Source organism: Neoarius graeffei, chromosome 7, assembly GCF_027579695.1.
Source record: "Neoarius graeffei isolate fNeoGra1 chromosome 7, fNeoGra1.pri, whole genome shotgun sequence".
NCBI lineage: Eukaryota > Metazoa > Chordata > Actinopteri > Siluriformes > Ariidae > Neoarius > Neoarius graeffei.
In genome coordinates, this window is record NC_083575.1 from 24821134 (window position 1) to 24848953 (window position 27820).

At 42.3% G+C, this 27820-nt stretch overlaps 1 protein-coding gene across 1 annotated transcript; it reads left to right on the forward strand.

Moving 5' to 3' along the window:
- The first annotated feature begins 1508 nt into the window (after positions 1-1508).
- Positions 1509-27478, forward strand: LOC132888573 (filensin). The gene is made up of 8 exons (XM_060924617.1): positions 1509-1888; positions 2060-2120; positions 2506-2601; positions 17297-17389; positions 18001-18114; positions 20949-21169; positions 21586-21680; positions 26655-27478. The coding sequence occupies exons 1-8, from the start codon at positions 1509-1511 to the stop codon at positions 27476-27478; spliced, it is 1884 nt and encodes a 627-aa protein (XP_060780600.1).
- The last annotated feature ends 342 nt before the right edge of the window (positions 27479-27820 follow it).

Consider the following 27820-nt stretch of genomic DNA (forward strand, 5'->3'; position numbering starts at 1 on the left):
CAATTCCTTCATATAATCAGTTATTTTTGTGCTTGCATCACAATCCACGATTGCAAGCAGTGGGACCTTTGTAAAATGAGGTCCCCTATGGGTCCATGTGGCTACTGCTTATAAATAAAATAGTTTTCTGATCCCATGTCCATACAGTAAATATAGCAGATATACATGTTATCAATTCTACTCACATCGTCTCTTGCAAGCATCACCAAGCTGTGAGCAGCATCAGGGCTCGTAGTGTTTTGGTTCCCAATTTTGTTTACTGCGTTTTGTTCAAAATACAGTGCTGTGAACTAGATCTATTTTCAAAATAGTAAGAAAGCACTTGTTCATTAATTGTCTTCGAAGCATTATTTAGTACTAATGAGTAAATTTTGTTTCACAAGTGTAGTGTAAAGACTCTACAATAAAAAATTTAATTAAAAAAAATTAAGCGAATAGCAGAAGTTTGATCACAGCTTTTCAATATACCTGCCAAAAAGCTAAAAAAAAACAAAACCTTATAAAACCTTTCAGAAGGACCAAACAAAAGCTGGATAATCAAAAGGTAAATTTTCTTCAAATAAACACCACTTAATTGATATCGAATCAGTAGCCTTGTTGAACCACGAGGTGAATTTCATTTATCTTTTTATCTGCCGATTATCTTCCGATACTATGAAGTTATAACAAGGTTTCTCTTGTTTCGTTTCTGGTTTTGATTGGTTCCGAAGTTTATCAAGAAGTAGAACAGGTAATTGAACTTGATCAGGATAAGTGCTGATTGGTTACAAAGTTTCGCTATTGTTACACTCATTCTTACAAAATGATGACATAGTGGCTTCGCTATTCGTTCTTGTGTACATTTGATAACGCGAGATCAACTTTTCATATTGCGAGATCACAATTCGCCGTTCTGGTGATTGTAATGCGTATGCACAGTGCGCTATTGTTACACTCATTCTTACAACACGATGACATAGTGGCTACTGCCTCGCTTTGCTTCTATGAGGCAGTAGCCACAAAAACTTTACGTCTGGCATTTGCTGTCTAGCTTCGTTACACATTAACACGCAGAGAGAAAGTCTTTCAGTATGAGCGCACAAGCCTTCTGTCCACCACACAAGCATCAGGTGCCACCTGGAGATTTTGCTCGATCGTTCCAAGCTTTCTTTTCTGTTTGCATTATTAAGCTTAGCACTTTGAAAGTGTGTAATTGAAGCAGAGAGCTGACCAGAAAACAAGGCAGATTCACAATGGTTTGCTTGACACAGCAAAGTCTGTCCTCGCATTCCTGCCGCTTTTGCATTGTCAACAATGCAAGTGCTTTTGCTGGCTATTGCTACAGTGGCACCAGGATCCCACTGGAAGCCTCTAAATGTTACATGTTGTGACAACAAGAGCTTGAAAACATTTTTTGTTGCCTTTTCAAAGCATGGCCAGTGTGGTATGAGCTGTCAAAGGGTGAGCAGCCCAGTTTTCACTTACTAAAACAGCATCACTGGGACACTCAGAGGAGGAATCCACCAAGCATGTTCAAGTCCAGTTACCTGCGCGAAGTGCGCAAGGAAAAATATGAACACTCTGATGAATTTGAGGATCAAGGCGAAGCAGGATCTGAAGCCTCTTTCTGCAGTTCCAGCATGGTGCCTGGCTTGGAGAGCCTGCAGGAGCTGAACAGCCGTTTTGCCCGCTACATCAACAGGGCCCGTGTTCTGGAGCAGCGCAATGCAGTTTTCCGCAAACAGCTGGAGACACTGCAGCACATGGAAGAGGAAGCTGGGCTCGAGGAGCTCTTCAGTGAGCAAATCAGCACGAACCAAGAGCGAATCCATGAACTTCAGGCTGAGCGCACCAAGCTGGAGAGAGAACTCAAGGATGCTGAATGCATGCTGGAAGAATTTAGCGACAGGTTAGCTCCAACACTTCACACACAATTTGCAAAAAATATGAACATCTCTATGTTCATGTATGCTAAGTTTGAAAAGAACTACTATCTAATGCTATCTAAGATCAATATACACATCTCTCTACATATAAAAATTTATGTAGCAGGGTGTTAAACAACTTGGCTTGCTCACAGATACAGAAATGAATGTGAACATCAAGACCAGCTACGAGGGACTCTGGAGCAGCTTAATAAGGTACAGGAATAATTTTATTTGATTTTCCACATAAACCTACTGAATTATGGATCATTCAGACAGAAATTTGAGTTCATCTACAATATATTTAACTGTAAAATAAAAGAAGGCATAGCTAACAGGCATCACAATTAATGAGAACCCTCACAATGTCTTGCTGATAGTAGAAATCTGCTCAGTATTGCCATCTTTTCAAAGATGCACGTCAAGCATAACTGAAAAAAAGAAAAGTTACATGATTTATTCATCCAGAACAAAGGTCTCTCTCTCTCTCTCTCTCTCTCTCTCTCTCACGTCCAATCTTAGATGAACAGTTTTTTCCTGAAAAATGGTGGTTTCAAGGAGGTCGTTTGATTTCTCATCTAGTCTTTTATCAAATCTGTAGGAGGCAGATGCTGCACTTCTGAGGAACCTGGAATATCAGATTGAGTCTCAGTTCTTGCAGGACGACATAAAAGCCACAAAGGAGAGACATAAAAAGGTAACCAGGGTGTATGCCTAGCTTATTATCTTTGCCCATGAAGTTCTTCAGTCTAGCAGTGGAAAGGCGAGGTGACTTGCTCAAGTGATGAAGTCAGTCATCAACTGGTGAAGGAGAAATCTCTTCAATATTTCAACACAGTGAGTGGAATTATATAAGACCTGAAGTATTTTACTTGCAAGGGGTTCACACAGTAATTTTCCATCCATCCATTATCTGTAACCACTTATCCTGTGCAGGGTCGCGGGCAAGCGGGAGCCTATCCCAGCTGACTATGGGCGAGAGGCAGGGTACACCCTGGACAAATCATCAGATCATTACAGGGCAAACACATAGAGACAAACAACCATTCACACTCACATTCACACCTATGGTCAATTTAGAGTCACCAGTTAGCCTAACTTGCATGTCTTTGGACTGTGGGGGAAACCGAAGCACCCGGAGGAAACCCACGCAGACACGGGGAGAACATGCAAACTCCACACAGAAAGGCCCCCGTCAGCCACTGGGCTCGAACCCAGAACCTTTTTGCTGTGAAGCAACAGTGCTAACTACACCACTGTGCCACCGCACAGTAATTCTAAACAAATCAAATTTCACAGTTGTACTATGCAAAAGACAGCTTAGTGGTTTAGTCTACTGCTGATTCTGATCTATTACTTGATGTCCAATGCACTACTTCACTAAAGAATTATGGGAAACCTGTCCCTGGATCAGTCGTTAATTGTGAATGATCCATTTGTGTACCCAATGAAATAACCATAGCCAACAGCAGCACGTATCCAAATAGAAGGGCACTCAGAGAGCTCAGACCTCCTCCAAGGACTATAGTCGACTCTTCATGATATGCAAATCTGCAACCGCAACTACTTTATATGTCTGTACTCTCAGAAAATAAAGTACCTTTAGGGGTACAATGGCTTGGCACTGGGGTAATACCCTCAAAGGTACTTATTTGTACCCTTCATATACTGCTTAGGAACATACAGTATATGTACCTTTTTGGCCCTAAAAAGGTACACATAGTTACCTTGAGGTCCAATAATAAGCCCTAGGAGGTACATTAGTGTAGATCAGGGCAGGAATTTCACGAGGGCCATGGCCCTCATGCCCTCTCAATTTGGCCTTGTGCCCTTGGAAAAAATATCTGCCATAAGGCCACAGTGGCCTTGATGCCCTGCGGTTTTGCGGTTTTGTAGTCTGCCTCATGACTGCCAATAGGCTTTAACATCACCTGCGTCTATTGAGAAAAAAAACGTCTTTTGATGACAAATCTGGATTCTTATTGGGCAACTCATCAGTGGTGGATCAGACTCGAGCCTGGCATGAACCGCTCCGACGTGCTATAATGATACCAGTCTATCACCAGCCAACCAGGAGACTTAATCAAACGCATCCCCCGCCCACTTGTGTCCGCGTCTGAGACGTTGAATTTTCACAGAAGGAGGGAAGAAGTTGACTGAGGTAAGACTGTGTGATAAATTAACGAACGAATAAGATAGGAATTTCAACATATAGGGCTTAAGTTTGTTACCGTTAAATAACCATTGCTTGTACAGTAACGTTATGTCGTTACAACATTGACCCACTTTTAACGTGCGAGTACTGACTGTAGCCGGTAACAAATGTTAATTAGCTTGCTGTCAAGTTTTTCCTTTGTCGAGCTTTAAGCGTAAGGTCATGGATGTTACTACTGCTTGTTCCTGCCGTAATATGATACGTGATATGTGCTGTTGTCTGTTCATAGCCACTTTTTTAATCTATGCAGTTAGCATTGTTTTGTTACTAGTATTGTATGTTTCTTTTTGCTGTCTAACCGAAGCGTAACTGCTGCCATCTTGACGAGATTACCATCGCAAGAGATTTTATCTCATTGTTTTTGCTGTCATTACAACATTAACATTTACTTTCATTCATTTTCATATACATTCTAGTATATGTTCCATTTACAGTCAAACATTTTGATGTACTCCAGGCTCAATTTTGATTAATCAAAAATCTGCGTAGTAGTACAGTCTGAAGATGCTCTTGCACATTCGGTGTCAAGTGAACAAAAATTATGGGAGGATATAGGTTTAATAAGTTTTACAATTTTTGAAGTGAGTGATGGATTGATAAGTTTAGGTGTGTTCAATATTTTCTTATCTTCAGACATAATAGTGTAGGAGATGTTTCTTTACCTGCTTGATAGTTTCGACTGAGACTCCAATCTTCCTCAGAAGAGTCATTAGTCCTTAAATTAAATTCATTATAGACGTGAACTTTAAATCATTGTTTTATCTTATGGCCTTGGTGCCCTGGCTTTTGGCCTTGGTGCCCTCAAAAAATTGACAGCACAAAAGGCCAAGTGGCCTTGCCCCTAAAATGATGAAATTCCAGGCCTGGTGTAGATTGTACTTTGAGGGACAGAAATGGAATCCTACTGTACCCCTATTTCTGACAGTGTGGATATACTTCCAAAATTAATCGAATCATGTGCTTACACACATATCCCAGAGGATTACTGATACCCATGAATGTAGTTTGTGATATGGAGTCATCTTATTTCTATATTGGCTATATTTTGTCACTACTGAACTTTATTACGGGCGGCACGGTGGTGTAGTGGTTAGCGCTGTCGCCTCACAGCAAGAAGGTCCTGGGTTCGAGCCCCGGGGCCGGCGAGGGCCTTTCTGTGTGGAGTTTGCATGTTCTCCCCGTGTCCGCGTGGGTTTCCTCCGGGTGCTCCGGTTTCCCCCACAGTCCAAAGACATGCAGGTTAGGTTAACTGGTGACTCTAAATTGACCGTGAGTGTGAATGGTTGTCTGTGTCTATGTGTCAGCCCTGTGATGACCTGGCGACTTGTCCAGGGTGTACCCCGCCTTTTGCCCGTAGTCAGCTGGGATAGGCTCCAGCTTGCCTGCGACCCTGTAGAAGGATAAAGCGGCTAGAGATAATGAATGAATGAATGAATGAATTAACTTTATTACCATTTATTGGATTTTAGGATGGCAAATACTGTATCTCTCAGTGTTTAGCGAAAGTGGAAGTAAATTCTTGAGTCTGCTCTGTGACTTGCATCCACTCCAAAATTCTTCTTTGCTCCATACTACATCCTTCCACCAAGTTTCATGGAATTTAGGGTGGTAGGTTTTGTGCAGTGCTGCTTACAGTCATACAGAAAAACAAACAAACCACACTGAAAACATAACTTCCTTGGCAGCAGTAAATGTATGGATTCCACTGATACACAAAATACAGTGTCTCGCAAAAGTATTCATCTCCCTTGGTGTTTGTCCTGTTTTGTCACATTACAAGCTGGAATTAAAGTGGATTGGGGGGTTAGCACCATTTGGTTTACACAACATGCCAACAACTTGAAAGGTGCAATTTTTTTTTCTATTGTGAGACAAACAATAATTAAAATGAAAAAACAAACAAACCCAGAAATCTGGAGTGTACATAGGTATTCACCCCCTTTCAAATTAAACCCCTAAATAAGAGCTGGTCCAGCCAATTCACAAGTTACATAATTAGTTGATGTTAGGGGTGGTGGAGGTGTGGTGAAATAGGATCCAAAAGCAGAACACGACTCAGACAGTAATCCAATAAATGAGGTGATTTTAATCCAGGGAAAAAGTAGCAAAAATAGTCCATGTAAAAAAGGAGACAAAAACTTGACAAAACAAACGAGGCAGACAAGGACAACAAAAACACTAGTGCAAAAAACCATGAACAAGAAAAAAATAAAACGCTAGTGCAAAAAGCCATAAATGAGAAAAAGCTAGTGCAAAAAACCATGAACAAGGGAAAAACACTGGAGAGAAAAAAAAACATGAAAAAGCATTAAGGCACAGAAACAGTTAAGGAAAACAAACGAGACGTTCTGGCAAAGACAGAGTCTGAGAACGACCTATTTATACACAGCAGTGAAAACCAGAAGTGAGTTCAGGGGAGAAGGAATTCCTGTCCCAGATCCGGATCGGCGCGAGAGATCCATAATCTCTGGAGAGGATACTAGAGACCAGAGGTTTAAGCTGTGACACATGGAACATGGTGTAGATGCATCGCATGGTGAGTGGTAGGGCCAGTCTGACGGAACATGGGTTGATCACCTTTTTGATGAGGAAGGGTCCTAGGTACCTGGGAGCCAGCTTGCGGGAGACAGTTCTGAGTGGCAGATGGCGTGTGGAGAGCATGACTCGTTGCCCCACCCGGTAAGTGGGTGCCTTAGAGCGGCGTTTGTTGGCCTGCCTCTTGGATGCTAGGGCGGAGCGAATGAGTCTTCTCTGGGCCAATGCCCATGTCCTCCTGCAGCGGTGTATGAAGATCTGGGCAGAGGGTACAGCATCCTCCTCCTCTTGGTTGGGGAAGAGTGGTGGTTGGTAACCTAGGGAGCACTGGAAGGGTGAGTGACCTGTGGCAGATGAAGGAAGAGTGTTATGAGCGTACTTGATCCAGGGTAGGTACTTACTCCAAGAACTGGCATCCCTCGACGCCATGCACCTGAGTGCAACCTCCAAAGCCTGGTTCACCCGTTCTGCCTGTCCGTTGGTCTGTGGGTGGAAGCCTGAGGTGAGACTACAGGTGGCCCCGATGAATTTGCAGAAAGTCCTCCAGAACTGTGCAGTGAACTGAGGACCCCAGTCAGAAACGATGTCAGTGGGTAGTCCATATAGGCGGAAAATGTGGTGGACGAGTAATTCTGCGGTTTCTTTGGCTGAGGGGAGCTTGGGCAGAGGAATGAAATGGATGGTCTTGGAGAAATGGTCAATGACAGGGAGGATGCATGTGTTGCCACCTGAGTTGGGGAGTCCTGTGACGAAGTCCAGGGCGATGTGAGACCAAGGTCGACGTGGAATCAGGAGGGGTCTTAGCAAGCCGGCAGGGGGTCGATTGGCTGTCTTGTTCTGGGAGCATGTGTTGCAGGCTGCCACGAACTCCTGGACGTCATCCTTGATGGATGGCCACCAAAAGCACTGCTGGATGAGTGCCAGGGTTCGGGTGGCTCCCGGATGACAGGCCAGCTAGGAGCCGTGACCCCACTACAGCACCTGGGTTTGCACCGGACAGGGAACAAACAGATGGTTAGAAGGAATGTTGTTGGGGTTACCTTCACCGGGGTCCTGCTCCAGGGCCTTCTGCACGAGCGTCTCAAGCTCTAGAATGGTGGCTCCCACCAGGCAGCATGGAGGAAGGATGGTCTCGGGCAGCTTAGACTCCTCTTGGTGGGAAGAGAATATCCTGGACGGAGTGTCAGGTTTGCTGTTCTTGGAACCTGGGTGGTAGGAGAGCGTGAAGTTGAACCGGGAGAAGGAGAGACCAACGGGCTTGACAGGAATTAAGGTGTTTGTTGGACTTGAGGCACTCCAGATTCTTATGGTCAGTCCAGACTAGGAAGGGGAGCTCCAACCCCTTGACCCAGTGCCTCCACTCATCCAAGGCTAGTTTAACAGCCAGTAGTTCTCGGTCGCTGATGTTGTAATTCCATTCGGCTGGGGATAGCCGGCGGGAGAAGAAGGAGCATTGGTAGACCTTGTTGTCACTGGCCCTCTGGGATAGTATAGCTCTGACCCCTGACTCGGAAGCGTCGACCTCGACAATAAACTGCTTGGTTGGATCGGGTATGGTGAGAATGGGTGCTGTGGTAAATCTGTGCTTGAGCATGGAAAAGGCTTTCTCTGCTTCCTCCCCTCAGTTGAATTGGGTCTTGGTCGACGTCAGGGCTGAGAGAGGTCTGGCCACTGTGCTGAAGTTGCGAATGAAGTGCCTGTAAAAGTTGGTGAATTCTAGGAAGTGCTGGAGCTCTCATCTCGAAGATGGGGTGGGCCAATCAGCAACTGCCTCGAGCTTGAGGGGGTCCATTTGGATCCTTGCCAGGGAGATGATGAATCCCAGAAACGAGACAGAGCTCTGGTGAAATTCGCTCTTTTCCGTCTTGATGAACAACTTGTTATCTAGCAGGAGCTGGAGGACCTGCCGGATGGGACCCTGATGTTCCTCCAGGGAGTGGAAGAAGATCAGGATGTCATCCAGGTACACGAAAACGAAGATGTTTAGGAAGTCCCTTAAGATGTCATTAACAAGTGCCTGGAAGTCTGTGGGCGCATTAGTCAGGCCGAAAGGGACAACAAGGTACTTGTAGTGACCAGTGGTGGTGTTAAAGGCCATCTTCCACTCATCCCCCTCCCTGATCCTGATGAGATGGTATGCATTGCGTAGCTCTAGCTTGGTGAATACCTTGGCTCCCTGGAGTAGTTCAAAGGCCGTGGCCATGTGTGGTAGTGGGTAGCAGTTCTTGACTGTGATGGCATTGAGACCCTGATAGTCAATGCAGGGGCGGAGTGACTTGTCTTTCTTTTCCATGAAGAAGAATCCCACCCCTGCTGGGGAGGAGGAAGGATGGATGATCCCAGCTGCCAAAGATTCAGAGATGTACTTCTCCATGGCTTGCCTTTCGATGGAAGAGGGAGAGTAGAGTCATCCTTTGGGTGGCGCTGTCCCAGGTAGGAGGTATATTCCACAGTCATAGGGTCTGTGAGGAGGGAGGGACACTGCTCGGGTCTTGCTGAAAACAAGTTTGAGATCCAGATATTCCAAAGGCACATGAGAGAGGTTGGGGAACTTGCTGGCTGAAGGCTGCAGTGGTTTGGCGGGAGGCAGAGCGGAGTTCAGACAGGAAGCTAGGCAGGACTGGCTCCAGCCTAGGATGGTGTTGTCAGCCCAGTTAAGGTGGGGGTTGTGCTGCATTGACCATGGTAATCCTAGGACGATGGGTACATGGGGGTTGTTCATGACGTGAAACTGGATGGTTTCTGAGTGGTTACCGGAAATCCTTAGGGTGAGCGGATTGGTAAGATGGGTGATGGTGGTCAAGCCAGTGCCATTGAGTGTCAGGACAGTGAGAGGGATGTCAAGAGCAAGTAGTAGGATTCCCAGATGCTTGGCAGTGGCGGAGCAGATCAGGTTTCTGTCCACCCCTGAGTTGACGAGGGCCTGGAGGTGGTGATGCTGGTTGTCATGGATAATGATGACAGGAAGTAATGGACGATTAGTGGGGGACTGGTTCCAAGCGTTGCCCACCAGGGCCCCTTGATTCACTGGTGGGCTCATCCTTTTAGCGGGCAGGCTCGACAGATGTGTCCCAGCTGACCGCAGTAGAAGCAGGCCCCCATGCTCCACCGGTGATGTCATTCCTCCGCTGACACCCGAACCCGGTCGACCTGCATGGGTTCGACGGACGCCGCGGGAGGTGGAGAGGAGGTGAGTCAGGGGCAGTTCTTCTCTCTCCTTCATTGCTGGATCCGAGTGTCGATGCAGTTGGTGAGGTCCATGAGGCTGGAGAGGTCTGACGGCAGTTCCCGCGATACCAATTCGTCCTTGATGGTGTCAGACAAGCCATGCAGGAACACATCAATCTGGGCGTTCTTGTTCCAACCACACGAAGCCACCAACGTCCGGAACTTGATGGCGTAATCCGAGGTAGACCGGGACCCCTGCCGCAGCTCCATGAGCTCTCTGGCCACCTCCCGGACGGACAGAGAGTGGTAGAAAGTTCTCCTCATCTCCTCGGAGAAATCCTTGAAACTGGAACAAAAGGGTGCATTGGCATCCCAGACCACTGTTCCCCACTCTCTGGCCTTGTCAGTGAGGACCGTTATTGTATATGCTACCTGGAAGCGTTCTGTGGGGAAGGCCAGAGGTTGCAGTTCTAGGATCAATGAACATTGAGACAAAAATGATCTGCAAGTACCTGGTTCCCCATAGTAGGGCTGAGGCGCTAGAGGTCCCGGTTCGTGGAGAAAGGCGGTAGCAGGAGCTGAAGCAGGAGATGGCTGAGCAGGGGTAGGCATGGCTTGACAGCGCTGCATCTGCATGGTGAGAAGGTTGAGTGCGTTGGACAGGGTGGCAAGGTTCTGGGTAATTTGTTGTAGGTCTTGTTGGTGGGTCCCAAGGAGAGTCCCTTGCTGTAGTCCCTTGTTGTAGCCATTCTCAGATGGGTCAGTTCTGCTGGATCCATGTTGGCCAGAACGTACTGTTAGGGGTGGTGGAGGTGTGGTGAAATAGGATCCAAAAGCAGAACATGACTCAGACAGTAATCCAATAAATGAGGTGGTTTTAATCCAGGGAAAAAGTAGCAAAAATAGTCCATGTAAAAAAGGAGACAAAAACTTGACAAAACAAATGAGGCAGACAAGGACAAGAAAAACACTAGTGCAAAAAACCATGAACAAGAAAAAAATGCTAGTGCAAAAAGCCATAAATGAGAAAAAGCTAGTGCAAAAAAACATGAGCAAGGGAAAAACACTGGAGTGAAAAAAACATGAAAAAGCATTAAGGCACAGAAACGGCTAGGGATAACAAACGAGACATTCTGACAAAAACAGTCTGAGAATGGCCTATTTATACACAGCAGTGAAAACCAGGAAGTGGGTTCAGGGGGGAAGGAATTCCTGTCCCGGATCCGGATTGGCGCTGGCGTGAGAGATCCATAATCTCCAGAGTGGATGTCCGGGGCAGAGCATGACAGATGATTAAGATCCACCTGTGTGCAATCACAGTGTCACATGATGTCTGTATAAATCAACCTGTTCTGGAAGGACCTTGATTCTGCAACACGAGTAAGCAAGCAACATGAGAACCAAGGAGCACTCCAAACAGCTCAGAGACAAAGTTGTGGAGAAGTATAGATCAGGGTTGGGTTATAAAAAATATCCCAAACTTTGAATATCCCAGGGAGCGCCATTAAATCCATTATAGCAAAATGGAAAGAATATGGCACCACTACAAACCTGATAAGGAGGGCGTTAATCAGAGATGCAACAAATACACCAAAGATAACACTGAAGGAGCTGCAAAGATCCACAGTGGAGATGGGAGTATCTGTCCATAGGACCACTTTAAGCCATACACTCCGCAGAGTGGGACTTTATGGAAGAGTGGCCAGAAAAAAGTTATTGCTTAAGAAAACACATTTGGAGTTTGCCCAACAGCATGTGGCAGACTCCCCAAACACATGAAAGAAGATTCTCTGGGCAAATAAACATTCTTATAACACTAGGTCATCTTACTCCAAGAACTTATATACTCAGTATTCTCGCACAAATTTACAAAAGAACTAATTTTCCCGTGTTGGTGTTAGGGTATGGAACCAGATTTCAACTTCTATAAGATCTTTATCTAAATTGTCATTCAAGAAAAAAGTCAGACACCACCTTTCTTCCGATTTAAGTAGATATGGATATGATGTTGACATCTCCAAACTCTTTCTTTCTACATAACTTTATTTCTATATATAATTAAGAGCTATATATATTTATATATATACAACCCCGATTCCAAAAAAGTTGGGACAAAGTACAAATTGTAAATAAAAACGGAATGCAATAATTTACAAATCTCAAAAACTGATATTGTATTCACAATAGGACATAGACAACATATCAAATGTCGAAAGTGAAACATTTTGAAATTTCATGCCAAATATTGGCTCATTTGAAATTTCATGACAGCAACACATCTCAAAAAAGTTGGGACGGGGCAATAAGAGGCTGGAAAAGTTAAAGGTACAAAAAAGGAACAGCTGGAGGACCAAATTGCAACTCATTAGGTCAATTGGCAATAGGTCATTAACATGACTGGGTATAAAAAGAGCAGCTTGGAGTGGCAGCGGCTCTCGGAAGTAAAGATGGGAAGAGGATCACCAATCCCCCTAATTCTGTGCCGACAAATAGTGGAGCAATATCAGAAAGGAGCTTGACAGTGTAAAATTGCAAAGAGTTTGAACATATCATCATCTACAGTGCATAATATCATCAAAAGATTCAGAGAATCTGAAAGAATATCTGTGCGTAAGGGTCAAGACCGGAAAACCATACTGGGTGCCCGTGATCTTCGGGCCCTTAGACGGCACTGCATCACATACAGGCAGGCTTCTGTATTGGAAATCACAAAATGGGCTCAGGAATATTTCCAGAGAACATTATCTGTGAACACAATTCACCGTGCCATCCGCCGTTGCCAGCTAAAACTCTATAGTTCAAAGAAGAAGCCGTATCTAAACATGATCCAGAAGCATAGACATCTTCTCTGGGCCAAGGCTCATTTAAAATGGACTGTGGCAAAGTGGAAAACTGTTCTGTGGTCAGGCGAATCAAAATTTGAAGTTCTTTATGGAAATCAGGGACACCGTGTCATTCGGACTAAAGAGGAGAAGGACGACCCAAGTTGTTATCAGCGCTCAGTTCAGAAGCCTGCATCTCTGATGGTATGGGGTTGCATTAGTGCGTGTGGCATGGGCAGCTTACACATCTGGAGAGACACCATCAATGCTGAAAGGTATATCCAGGTTCTAGAGCAACATATGCTCCCATCCAGACGACGTCTCTTTCAGGGAAGACCTTGCATTTTCCAACATGACAATGCCAAACCACATACTGCATCAATTACAGCATCATGGCCGCATAGAAGAAGGGTCCGGGTACTGAACTGGCCAGCCTGCAGTCCAGATCTTTCACCCATAGAAAACATTTGGCGCATCATAAAACGGAAGATACAACAAAAAAGACCTAAGACAGTTGAGCAACTAGAATCCTACATTAGACAAGAATGGGTTAACATTCCTATCCCTAAACTTGAGCAACTTGTCTCCTCAGTCCCCAGACGTTTACAGACTGTTGTAAAGAGAAAAGGGGATGTCTCACAGTGGTAAACATGGCCTTGTCCCAACTTTTTTGAGATGTGGTGTTGTCATGAAATTTAAAATCACCTAATTTTTCTCTTTAAATGATACATTTTCTCAATTTAAACATTTGATGTCATCTATGTTCTATTCTGAATAAAATATGGAATTTTGAAACTTCCACATTGCATTCCATTTTTATTTACAATTTGTACTTTGTCCCAACTTTTTTGGAATCGGGGTTGTACATAAATTTATACAATCTTAGTTTTAACTTTAAATATTATATAATACCATGCATGAATTATTATTATTATTATGATAAGTATACCTCTCTCTTTATATACAGTGCGGCAAAAAAGTATTTAGTCAGTCACCAATTGTGCAAGTTCTCCCACTTAAAAAGATGAGAGAGGCCTGTAATTTTCATCATAGGCATACCTCAACTATGAGAGACAAAATGAGAAAAAAAAATCCAGAAAATCACATTGTCTGATTTTTAAAGAATTTATTTGCAAATTATGGTGGAAAATAAGTATTTGGTCAATAACAAAAGTTCATCTGAATACTTTGTTATATACACTTTGTTGGCAATGACAGAGGTCAAATGTTTTCTGTAAGTCTTCACAAGGTTTTCACACACTGTTGCTGGTATTTTGGCCAATTCCTCCATGCAGATCTCCTCTAGAGCAGTGATGTTTTGGGGCTGTCGCTGGGCAACACGGACTTTCAACTCCCTCCAAAGATTTTCTATGGGGTTGAGATCTGGATACTGGCTAGGCCACTCCAGGACCTTGAAATGCTTCTTACGAAGCCACTCCTTCATTGCCCGGGCGGTGTGTTTGGGATCATTGTCATGCTGAAAGACCCAGCCACATTTCATCTTCAATGCCCTTGCTGATGGAAGGAGGTTTTCCCTCAAAATCTCATGATACATGGCCCCATTCATTCTTTCCTTTACATGGATCAGTCGTCCTGGTCCCTTTGCAGAAAAACAGCCCCAAAGCATGATGTTTCCACCCCCATGCTTCACAGTAGGTATGGTGTTCTTTGGATGCAACTCAGCATTCTTTCTCCTCCAAACATGACAAGTTGAGTTTTTACCAAAAAGTTCTATTTTGGTTTCATCTGACCATATGACATTCTCCCAATCATCTTCTGGATCATCCAAATGCTCTCTAGCAAACTTCAGATAGGCCTGGACATGTACTGGCTTAAGCAGGGGGACACGTCTGGCACTGCAGGATTTGAGTCCCTGGCGGTGTCGTGTGTTACTGATGGTAGCCTTTGTTACTTTGGTCCCAGCTCTCTGCAGGTCATTCACTAGGTCCCCCCATGTGGTTCTGGAATTTTTGCTCACCGTTCTTGTGATCATTTTGACCCCACGGGGTGAGATCTTGCATGGAGCCCCAGATTGAGGGAGATTATCAGTGGTCTTGTATGTCTTCCATTTTCTAATAATTGCTCCCACAATTGATTTCTTCACACCAAGCTGCTTACCTATTGCAGATTCAGTCTTCCCAGCCTGGTGCAGGTCTACAATTTTGTTTCTGGTGTCCTTTGACAGCTCTTTGGTCTTGCCCATAGTGGAGTTTGGAGTGTGACTGTTTGAGGTTGTGGACAGTTGTCTTTTATACTGATAACGAGTTCAAACAGGTGCCATTAATACAGGTAACGAGTGGAGGACAGAGGAGCCTCTTAAAGAAGTTACAGGTCTGTGAGAGCCAGAAATCTTGCTTGTTTGTAGGTGGCCAAATACTTATTTTACCGAGGAATTTACCAATTAATTCATTAAAAATCCTACAATGTGATTTCCTGGATTCTTTCCCCCCATTCTGTCTCTCATAGTTGAAGTGTACCTATGATGAAAATTACAGGCCTCTCTCATCTTTTTAAGTGGGAGAACTTGCACAATTGGTGGCTGACTAAATACTTTTTTGCCCCACTGTATATATTTTTTTTTCAATGTTATTGAATGATATATTACTGTACCTTTATATCAAATAACAAGTATTGTCTCCTCTTTTTCTTTATGTTACAAAATAGTTGTTAATTTGTCAAGTATGTTTTTATTATCATTTTCATACATATTTAAGTATTATATTAATTCATATAAAATATTTTTTTCTTTGTAAACATGAGTCTGCCTTGATTAGCAGTACACTATTTGCAGACTCGTGTAGTCTATTATATGTTTATATGTAATTGTAATAAAAGATTGATTGATTGATTGATTGATTGATTGATTGATTGATTGATTGATTGATTGATTGATTGAAATGAGACAAAAATGTAACTTTTTGGCCATCATGGGAAACGCCATGTGGCGCAAACCCAATACCCTGAGAACACTATTCCTACAGTGAAGCATGGTGGAGGCAGCATCATGCTGTGGGGATGTTTTTCATCTGCAGGGACAAGAAAGCTAGTCAGGACTGATGGAAAGATGGATGGCACTAAATACAGGGCAATTCTGGAGGGAAACCTGTTTGAATCAGCCAGAGGTTTGAGACTGTGATGAAGGTTCACATTCCAGCAGGACAATGACCCTAAACATACTGCTAAAGCTACGCTGGAGTGGTTTAATGGGAAACATTTAAATGTCCTAGAATAGCCTAGTCAAAGCCCAGACCTCAATCCAATTGAGAATCTGTGGCATAACTTGAAGATTGCTGTACACCAACGCAACCCATCTAACTTGAAGGAGTTGGAGCAGTTTTGCCTTAAGGAATGGACAAAAATCCTAGTGGCTAGATGTGCTAAGCTAATAGAGACATACCCCAAGAGTATTGGCTTTTTTCTTTTCTTTTTTTTTGGGGGGGGGGGGGGGGGTGAATAACTGTACACACTCCACATTTCGTTTTTTATTTTAACTATTGTTTATGTTACAATAAATAAACAATTTTCAGTTTTAAAGTGTTGTGTAAATCAAATGGTGCTAACTCTCCAAAAATCCATTTTAATTCCAGCTTGTAATGCAACAAAACAGGACAAACACCAAGGGGGATGAATACTTTTGCAAGACTCTGTAACTCCTGACAACACCATCTAAAATATTTTATTAGCATTGCTGCTTTGACTTGATACTACTAGACAGCTAATCATTTCGTGAGAATCAGTGGGAAATTGAAATGCCATTCAGGCTTAACCAACTTTCTGTTGTACTAAACAATCTGTATAAAAATATGACCCCATGCTGTATATCACAAACACTGAAATATCTTATAATTCAATTTTCACCACTGCACAGTGGAAATGAAGTCTTTCATGTTAACAACGCATTTATTTTCTCTTGTAAACGTGCCAGGTCAGGCGATGGTTACAAGAACCACATTTTTTCGGCAGAAGTGTGCAAGGTCACTGAGTGGTGTGCTGAACTGGGATGGGTTTCCCAGAAGCCTCTTAATGCTAAGTGTGTCTTAACTAGGAGAGAATTAAATTTCATTGTGCTGCTCGCTCTACCATTTAATGATGATCTTTGTGCTGCAATGCTTTTGGGGAACTCAGCACAGTCTTGTTTCCTCCAAGTGCAATAAAAAAATCTGAATAAAATGAATTACAGTATAACCATACAATCAGATCCCTTGCAGCATATGATGTGAAAATGCAATTATGTTTTATTAACACAGCTGTAAATGAGAGATTTTGTGTGGATAATTGTTCTGAATTCTCTCCAATCACTAAATTATACCTCCAAACTGACCTAAATTGCTTGACCTGATAATAAATGCAGAAATGCATTTTAAAATTTTAAAACAGCATCCAGCTACCTATTTAGATTAATAATGGCACCTCGATTTGTAGACATTATGTGTAATGAAACTACAAATCTATGAAAATGTGATAAAAGCATTTGGAAGCAGACCATATTGACATAATGATCTCACACACACACACACACACACACACACACACACACACACACACACACACACACACACACACACAGTCTGTAAATCATCCCAACTGGCAGTGAAATCAACTTCTCACCATCTTTTTAAAACCATATTCTCCCCATCTTCTGTCCTTCACAGAATCTTGCCGAGATACAGACGTACTTGAACATCCTCCACCAGATCAACCAGACTGTTATGTTAATGCCCAGTGTGTCAGTGGGGATCTCAGAGGTGAGGAAAAGGAGATGACTGAGAGAGAGAGAGAGAGAGAGAGAGAGAGATGCTCAGGTCACACCTAGTCCATAATGATGACACAGTAATTAGATGTAATTATGATGTAATTATATTGTTAATTATATTTAATGGGATATCTACGAGGGGCAGCATGATGGCAAAGTGCATAGCGTAGCCACCTCATAGCACCAGCATTATTGGTTCTCCAGTTTCCAGTGTTCCTGAGACAGGAGAGACAATTTGAAAATCGTAAAACTATCCAGTTTCAGTGAACTTGTGCCCACTGTAGCATCAGATTCCTGTTCTTGACTAACAGGAGTAAAACCCAGTGTGGTCTTCTGCTATTGAATCCCATAGGCCTTAAGGTTTGCTGTTTTGTGCATGTTGAGATGCTTTTCTGCTCACTACAGGTGTAAAGAGTGGTTATTTCATTTACTGCCATCTCAAATCAAATCAGCTGCCACACGATCATTTTAATGGCTAAGTATTCTTGCATGGATGTGCAAGTGTCCAAATACTCCTAACAAAGTGTTTCTCTTTCTTTTTGCGTTTATATCACTTTTTGTTTTTGTCTCTTTCTCTTCTTTCACTCTGTGTCTTTCTCTCAGGAGCAAGAGAAGCTGATAAGTCAGAGGAGAGTTCCTGCTTTGAGCGCTCAGTTAGAGGAGTACAAGAGTGCTCTCTGTCAGCTGCAAGCGCAAAAGCACAAGATGCAAACGGAGGTAGGTCACCATAGAGACGGTGAAGAGGGGTGACATTTGGTCACTCTTATTACTCATGTTGCTCACCAGATATTGCACATATGTCCAATTAGATGCCTCGGCTCATTGTTTTTCTGAAAGCAGATTATTCATTAACGGCTATAAATTGGTGGAATTAAATTTGAAAAACATCTAAGTGCAAGAGTGAGAAATCAAATAGTAAACATGTCAACCAGTCGTGGGAGTTTAGGGATTAAGATGTCACTTCCATTGGGGAAAAAAAATGAGGTGTAGCAGGTATCATTGCTGCCTCACAGCTCCAGGGTCCCAAGTTTGGTCCTGAACACTTGTTACTGTCTGTGTGGAGTTTTTCCCCATGCAGGGGTTCCTCCTGATTCTTCAATTTCCTCCCATACACATGCCCATAGATGGACTGGCGAAGGAAAATTGCCCCACATGTGAATATGTATGGGTATAGTGCTCTGTAATGGACTGGCATCCTATCTAGCTTGGGTCCAGTGTTCCTAGGATAGATGCCGGATCCATTGTGATCTCGACCAGGCAAACTAGTGGGCAGTAACTTGGCATCTATATCTAGTGTGTGTGTGTGTGTGTATATATATATATATATATATATATATATATATATATATATATATATATATATATATATATAAAGGATATTACATGGTGGTGGGAAGATATGAAGTTTCTTTTCGAGTGGTGAATATATTTCAGGAGTGAGCATAGCGAAAAAGTGAAATATTTTTCAACCTGAGAAGATAAACTTAATTTCTTCAAGCCAACATGTAATATTTTTTAAATATATAGAAACATAAAAAAATGCAAGTTAATCAAAAGAATTTTAATCTTGAACCAGTTCGTCATTTTGACAACATGCATCAAGTCAGCAGGAAAACACTGGGATTGATGTCATCGATATCCTCACGAGTAAAGATATTGGAAATTAGTCTATCCACATTCACTGGATATGAGCAATTGCGCGCTCTGTTTGGCTACTGTAGTACTAGGCTATGAGCTCATATACCATGAGTAGAGAAAAACAAAATGGCGGAGCATTTTGCTGAACCAGCTGAGGACGAAATAAAAACTTGACTCGAAAACAAAACCCACCAAAATACAAAAAAAAGTAATGAAAGTATTTGATGGTCAGAACATATCTTTTTTATTTTTCAAAAATTATTATTATAGCATTTTTCACAAACTGCTACGGTCATTTCGCCAGGTTGTTTCCATTCTAAGCAGAGATGATTTTGTCAGATGTTTTGTATTTGTCGGATGTTATATAAAGTTTTTATTTATCGAATTTGCAAAAAATAAAAATGCTCTGTTTTTCAAAATCCAGTGAATGTGGATAAAATAAAAGTTATTCCACTCAATCTCGTCATACATGGATTATAACTGACTCAGCGCTACGTTCCTCATCAACTATCAGGTCATGTACGACTTGATTTCATGGAAGAATCTGTGTGTGTGTTGTGAGTTTTGGGAATATTAAAATATATATTAAATACATCAAAATTGCATATACTATATTTCTAGGGAAAAAATAACTTGCTTGAAGTGGAAACTACTGTCATTTTTTTCTGATTAATTGTTCTATATTTTATAAACTGGTATTAATTGCAATGCCTAAGGCCCCTTAATTATTCAGGTTCGAAGGTCCATCCATCCATTATCTGTAACCACATATCCTGTGCAGGGTCGCAGGCAAGCTGGAGCCTATCCCAGCTGATTATGGGCAAGAGGTGGGGTACGCCCTGGACAAGTCATCAAGTCATCACAGAGCTGACACATAGAGACAAACAACCATTCACACTCACATTCACACCTACAGTCAATTTAGAGTCACCAGTTAACCTAACCTGCATGTCTTTGGACTGTGGGGGAAACCAGAGCACCTGGAGGAAACCCACGTGGACACGGGGTGAACATGCAAACTCCGCACAGAAAGAACCCTCGTCAGCTGCTGAGCTCAAACCCAGGACCTTCTTGCTGTGAGGTGACAGTGCTAACCACTACACCACTGTGCCGCCCTTAGGTTTGAAGGTGAACTAGGAAAATAAATTAAACTTAGCAATAAAATCCATATACACAACCACTGGGTGGCAGTAGAACATCAACTATTGTTTATATCTATCCATCCATTATCTGTAGCCGCTTGTCCTGTACAGAGTCGCAGGCAAGCTGGAGCCTATCCCAGCTGACTATGGGTGAGAGGCGGGGTACACCCTGGACAAGTCGCCAGGTCATCACAGGGCTGACACACAGAGACAAACAACCATTCACACTCACATTCACACCTACGGTCAATTTAGAGTCACCAGTTAACCTAACCTACATGTCTTTGGACTGTGGGGGAAACCAGAGCACCCAGAGGAAACTCACGCAGACATGGGGAGAACATGCAAACGCCACACAGAAAGGCCCTCACTGGCCGCTGGGCTCGAACCCAGGACCTTCTTGCTGTGAGGCGAGTGCCTCACAGCAAGAACCACTACACCACTGTGCTGCCTGTTTGTATTCAAATAATTAAAAATCCAAATAAAACCAGACAAATCACTTTTTAGGTGAACATGCAAACCTGGTTCAGTATCACCAAACATCAAAATAATGTGTGTATGTAGTGTCCTACAAGTACTTTCAACTACCAGCACATGACCATTTTACTCCCTATATCTCATTTGGACATTTGATGGAAGAATGTAACAGCAGAGGTTGTATACCGGTTGTGTTGACTCCTGTTTGCAAACCAAATTGGTCCTCAAGGACAATAAAGTCTTTCCAATCCAATCCAATCCAATCCAATCCAATCTTCTGCATCTTTCCCCCAGACCTCAGCATTGGAGCAGGCCATCAAGATCACACAAGAAAGTTATGATGAAGAGATCCAACTGTACAATGAGCAAATCGAGTCCCTCAAAAAGGGGATTGAAGAGGCTGAACGCTTGCTGGAGAAATACACCAATGAGTGCAGACAGCTGGCTGTGTACCAGACCTCACTGGAGAATGAGCTGGACAGATACAAGAGAATCATTGAGAATGAAGACAGCAGGTGATATGAATGTGGATATCATGGAAGCAAACTTTATTGGATGCTTGCTGAATGTGTCTCCATGATACTGGGTTCTGAGCTGTAGCCACAGGGTGGCAGTACAATCTCAGGAACCCAATGAAACTTGTTTCTATGACAATCTTTAATATTAAGAAGTCAAAGATTTCTCAGATTCAGCCTCGAACATAAAATTGTGAATGTTGTATTTATTTGAATTTGTCTACAACATTCTTAGGTGTGTTCAAACTAGCCTATATATACTAGCCTTTTTTAGTGTTTTGAAAAATGAAAAGTGCATACAGTTTTTTAAAAAATATTCATAATTGCATTGTGTTTCACACTAAAACACATTTTGAAACAAGTATCCCTGATGCTCTGCAGTGTTGTGATCACACTTGTCTCACTCTGTTTCACAGATTGAACTCAGCTATAATTGGAAGCCCCATTAGTCTGTTCACCACCAATTACAGATCACACACTCGCAGCCCCACCATGACCAGCCGAGGGAAAGGTGACGGAGGAGGAGGGTGATGTGGAGACCTGTGTGTCATGTCCATTTAGGCTATTTTTAAATCTTTTTAGCCTGGAACAAATGGCCTCACAGATCTAAAACTCATATATATGTAAATTTATTGGGTTGAAATTCACTTGGCAAAGAGTTACAGTTTGGACTGGTTTATAGTCAGTTGGTCAGATTTTAATCCGAAATTCAGTTGTCCAATTTGGCAACACTGCAACTGGTTGCAATGAGCTGAGAATTGTCAGGTGTATTGTAAAAATGATTATCATATTCATTTGATCATTTGAATTATTATACATACAGGCCACTTTTTCCATGGAATAAAAACATGTATTCTGTTACCTTCTAGCAGGTTTATTGATGGCATGCAATATTGTTATCATATCACTTATCCTCCAGGTATTATGCCGCTCTCCCCAATGGAGAATGAGCGTACAGTATTGTTATAATATTGCATGTTGTCAAGACAATACGACGTCACAAATTGACACTCATGCGAAGATCCAATAACAAAACTTTTCTGCTGCACATGTGCACATCATTTCTTTGTCAGCTGGGAAAGAGAGAAGACGGGGTTAATCCACTGCTAGGTTAAAACACTAAATAAATAAACTGAAACTAAAGATGCGCTGAACACCTGAAAGGCTACTAAAACTTCATTATATATTCTTCACGCATATTTACAAGAGAAAAACATACCAACAGACATGGAAAAACTGTAAAAGAGACACATCGGAGATGTAAAACTTCCGTGCTAGCGAGTGACTGTGACAGTTTGTAAACAAACATGGCCATGAGGTTTTCTTTGTTATAAGCAGAAGATTTTGAGAGAAGTTTGGCTGCCAGGTCGCTCCGTTGTGTGTAGTTGTCGATGTTGATTTTAAAAGTAGCTAAGTAAATTACACAGGGAAAGTAATAATAATAATATTCAGCTTGACTGCGCTAGCATTGGCCTGCACTAACACTACACCAGCTAGAAGGTAACTGGACTGCCACGCTAACAGCACTGAGTCATGGGCGAGCTCGCATCAGCCTTTGCTAACGCCACTGCTATGCCAGCTGGAAGCTAACTGGACTGCCGCGCTAACAGCACCGAGTTATGGGTAAGCTCGTGTCGGCCTACGCTAATGCTACTGCTATGCCAGCTGGAAGATAACTGGACTGCTGTGCTAACAGCACAGAGTCACAGGTAAGCTAGTGTTGGCCTTGGAGAATGCTGATATGAAGAGTGTGTACTGTATGTATAATAATATTGGCTTGCTTTTTTTCGTGGTCTATCAGGTATATTCTCATCTTCGACTCGTTCAATATCATGCTAGCTGAATGGAATATATCTGATATACCACTCAATGCCAGCCAATATTATTTAATTATTGATTTAGTCTCCAAGCTCAGTCTAAAATACCTGATAATTTTAACATTGTGACAATCCTGTAATTAAGATATTTTCATTTAGAGTAGAACATTTAATGTACTGCTGATTTCGGACCAGCCTGAATGGTCAAGTCAAGCAATCAGAGATGCATGATGGGATGTTTTGATAGATACGATTGAAATAATCGAAGTATTTTTACACTGCAAAAATATCTGCAGATTTACAGCATTATTCTATAAGCAATTCACATCAAAATAGTGTTTTATAATTTTATAGGATTGTACTGTAAACTGTAAATAAACAAGCAGTTCGAGCAGTGCATTGGTTTACAGTAAAATACCAGAAAATGCAATGCATTGTGGGATATCTAATGTTTTAGGCGGGAGTGAGAATGATAAAGGTCCTCATTGTATCAGCAAATCATTGGACCATTTTTGTGCCCTTTATTTTAGAGACTATATTTGGCGAGCACTAACCCTCTTTAATGTACGTTTGTATGCTGGTAAAAATTTTGGTTTTGTAAAGCAGTGAAATTTGTCTTTGAAGTGTAGAGGTGGTTGAATTAGAGCAAGGGATGTGATGGTACAATGGTTAAGGCTTTGTTCTATACCGTAGATCAGAAGGTTGAAAGTAAGAACTTTAACCTTCACCTGCTCAGTTGTAGCCTTCCTCAGTTGTACTGTTCCTTTGGATAAAAGCATCAGCCAAATGTAATGTAAATACAATTATGGTACTGTAATTATTTTTTACAGTAAATGCATGCGGCGGCACAGTGGTGTAGTGGTTAGCGCTGTCGCCTCACAGCAAGAAGGTCCTGGGTTTGAGCCCTGGGGCCGGCGAGGGCCTTTCTGTGCGGAGTTTGCATGTTCTCCCCGTGTCCGCGTGGGTTTCCTCCGGGTGCTCCGGTTTCCCCCACAGTCCAAAGACATGCAGGTTAGGTTAACTGGTGACTCTAAATTGACCGTAGGTGTGAATGTGAGTGTGAATGGTTGTCTGTGTCTATGTGTCAGCCCTGTGATGACCTGGCGACTTGTCCAGGGTGTACCCCGCCTTTCGCCCATAGTCAGCTGGGATAGGCTCCAGCTTGCCTGTGACCCTGTAGAAGGATAAAGCGGCTAGAGATAATGAGATGAGATGAGTAAATGCATGCTGCTGTCAGTAAGTTACTCCAAAATGATCTGGAAAATGTGGGGTATATTTTAGGAAACATACATACTGCTTTGCTGCCAGTATGACTATAGATTTTACAAATCTAAAAAATAAAAATAAAAAAATGCAACATATTTAAATAATATTGGCTGGCTTTTTTCGTGGTATATCGGATATATTCCATTCAGCTAGCATGATATTGAATGAGTCGAAGATGAGTTTATTATCATGCTAGCTGAATGGATTATATCTGATATACCACAAAAAAGCCAGCAGATATTATTATTATTATTATTATTATTATTATTATGTATACATACACACTCTCTTCATATCAGCATATCAGCATTCTCAAAGGCCAACGCTAGCTTACCCACAAGTTGGTGCTGTTAGCGCAACACTGAAGTCATCTTCCAGCCAGCGTAGGGTTCATTAGTGTGGCAGTTGAGTCACCTACAGCTAGTGTAGGGTTTATCAGTGCGGCAGTGATGTGATCTATAGCCGCTGTAGCGTTCATCAATAGCACAGGCTAATGACTGAGAGTTCTGTCCCAAGACTCTTCTTCCACGCACGCTCACCACAGTATGTTTCACTCAGACTTAAGTATTTGTTTCCTTAAGTAATTTACTTAGTTACTTTTAAAATCAACATCGATAACTACACACAACAGCATGACCTGGCAGCCAAAATCTTCCGCTTTTAATGAAACAAAACTCGCAGCCATGTTTATTTACAAACTGTCACAGTCACTCACTAGCACGGAAGTTTTACATCTCTGATGTGTCTCTTTTCCAGTTTTTCGATGTCCGTTGGTATGTTTTTCTCTTGTAAATATGCGTTTTGGTTTTGGTAGCCTTTCGGGTGTTCAGCGCATCTTTAGTTTCAGTTTATTTATTTAGTGCTTAAACCTAGCACTGAATTAACCCCGTCTTCTCTCTCTCCCGGCCAACAAAGAAATGATTGTGTGCATGTGCAGCAGAAACGTTTTGTCATTGGATCTTCACATGAGCTCCGATGTATGACGTCGTGCTGTCTTGACAATGTGCAATATTATAACAGTATTGCACGCTCATTCTCCATTGGGTAGAGTGGTGTAATACATGGAGGATAAGCGATATGATAACGATATTGCATGCCATCAATAAACCTGCTAGAAGGGAATCGAATACATGTTTTTATTCCATGGAAAAAGTGGACCGTATGTATGATAATACACAGTATTGTCTGCTTCATTGTTGTATTTTGGATATAGGATCGTTTATACTGAAACACAATACATGTTGAGTGTCTGAACAAGTTGTACAGAACAAGTTCTGGTGAATATTGACATATCTGTTGGAAGGAAGTTGGAAGGAATGCAGTTATCTACCTCTAGGCTCTTTCAGGAAATTTGTAATTGCATTGGATCTATGGACAAAGGCAGACTGAACCACTTGTCTGTAAGAGGGGAGATAAACATCCAAAGGTCCTCCTTTAATTATTACACATTGAAATCTTAGTCTCAACTGACATTGTTTATTCTGACAATATTCCTTTATTTATAAGTTTAAAGACACCTAAAGCCAAGTATTTCATGTAAATCAGGCATTTTGAGAGCCCTACATGTATCGGCAGACTGAGTTCTATCATTACTTCACTGCCTTCCCTCTTGACATCCCAGACTATTGATTAGTCAATTCCCACACTCTTCTTTTCCATTTCTGGAAAAGGTGCTTTGGCAGGAAGCTGGATCAGTGCTCGGCATCTGCTCACAATGATGCATGATGCTGACCTTTCCAACAAACTCCTCTGGCACAACACTGTGCAAGTGTGAATCGTTTGACTAATTGCTGTGTGCTCAAAACAACACTCGAGTGATTCATTTAACGCAATTGTGTGTTTTAAGTGGAGAACAAGGTTTTAGGTGTGATTAGTCTTTGTATGTACATGTGTATAGGGCTGCTCTGGTGATCACATAGTGATTATTACCTTGATTTTGGCCTCAGCAATTAGCCTGCTTATCATTAAATAATTAAGGCCTTTTTTGTAAACTGCACTGGTGTTCAGAAAATGAGTGCTGTAACAAAGCAAATAAGTGAAATGGGAGCATGTTGGTCGATGTAGTGTGCTGGTAGAGGTTTGACAAATCACTAAAAGATCTTTGTTTCAGTCTTTCACACATGGCAGCTCAATGTTCTGTAATAAGAGTTCACAAAATATGCAAGTCTGCTCATCATGATCAATATTCATAAGCAACGTGTCAGCCAAATTAATCAACTACAATTCAGCTTTTCTCCATAATATGCTCTGTGCCCATGGATGTGTTCATTTATAAACAAGTTTTTCTATTCCTGTCATTAATTAAATTTTTTCTTACTCTACTCTTCTTCATTTTTGCTTCTTGAAATATTAGTAACTGCTAAGATGAAGTCACAATGATTCTGATTAATCCTCATTTTCAGATATCACTCAAGCCTTCCAGGACATTGCCAATGTCAAGCCCCGTCAGAAGAGCCAGGCCAAGAAGGTGATCAAAAAGAAGGAGCTCACCTCTAAAGATGTGACCGAGGATGTGCAAGAGGAAAAAGAGAAAGAATCAGTTGAGGTTGAAGAGGAGGTGAAACAAGCTTCTCCGTTGAAGGCTGTGACTCGTACCGACGTGCCTGATGGTGCCCAGATCAGCAAGGCTTTTGACACACTCTGTAACCTTGTGCGCAACCGTATGCGAAGGTACAGGCAGCCTGAACCCATCACTGATTTCTATACTCAAGGCCGCTATGTACTGGTGACAGGTGAATCAAGCTACCTGGACCCCTGCTTCTACAGCACAACACCCTCTGCTGGCCACATTTTCGTCACCATTTGTGACAACGGCATCTCCCCGTTTGAGCCCTGTGAGCGTAAAACTCCTTCTCCTCCACCTAGTCCCTCCCCTGCTGCCATCCCAGTAATTCCTCCCAGTCCCCCAGATGACAAGCACACCGAAAAGAGGGATGACGAGCCAAGTGGGAAGGAAGATGCTGATGACCGAGGGAATAGCCCGACTCCAAAGAGTGGCAAGGATAAGAACAAAAAAGACAAAAATGGGCAACAAGGACCTCCACCCATGACCTCAAGCTCCACCATAACTCCAGATTCCATAAGCTACGAGAAGGTGGAAGTGGTGGAGTCGGTGGAGAAGCTTTCACCTGACCTCAAAGTGAAGGGGTATGAGGAAACTTCCATGGTGGTGGAGACCATGATTGAAAAGACAAGCAAAAAGAAGCATGGACACCAGGCTACATGAGAAGACTCTGGGTTTTGGTGCTGCTTTTTATCACTAAGCCCTAAGGGATTTCCAGTATTGTCCTTTGCCCCAAGAGTTTTTGAACTATAGCCAAAATCCAAGAAACCCCAAAACCCAAAAGATGCTGCTTTTTGTTCATTTGAAAAATTAGTAATTGCCAGTTGCACAATTTTGCAGTGTAATTTTGCAGTTGATGAATAAATAATCAGCATGCTTAAATATAATTTTCCGTGTTGTTTTTTTCATACAAGTATGGCGTTTAAGTCATGGCCATGAAATGCAGCACTGAAATGCATATAGAGAAGCATGATGAAGCTCGTATTTCACAGGATCACTAAAGCA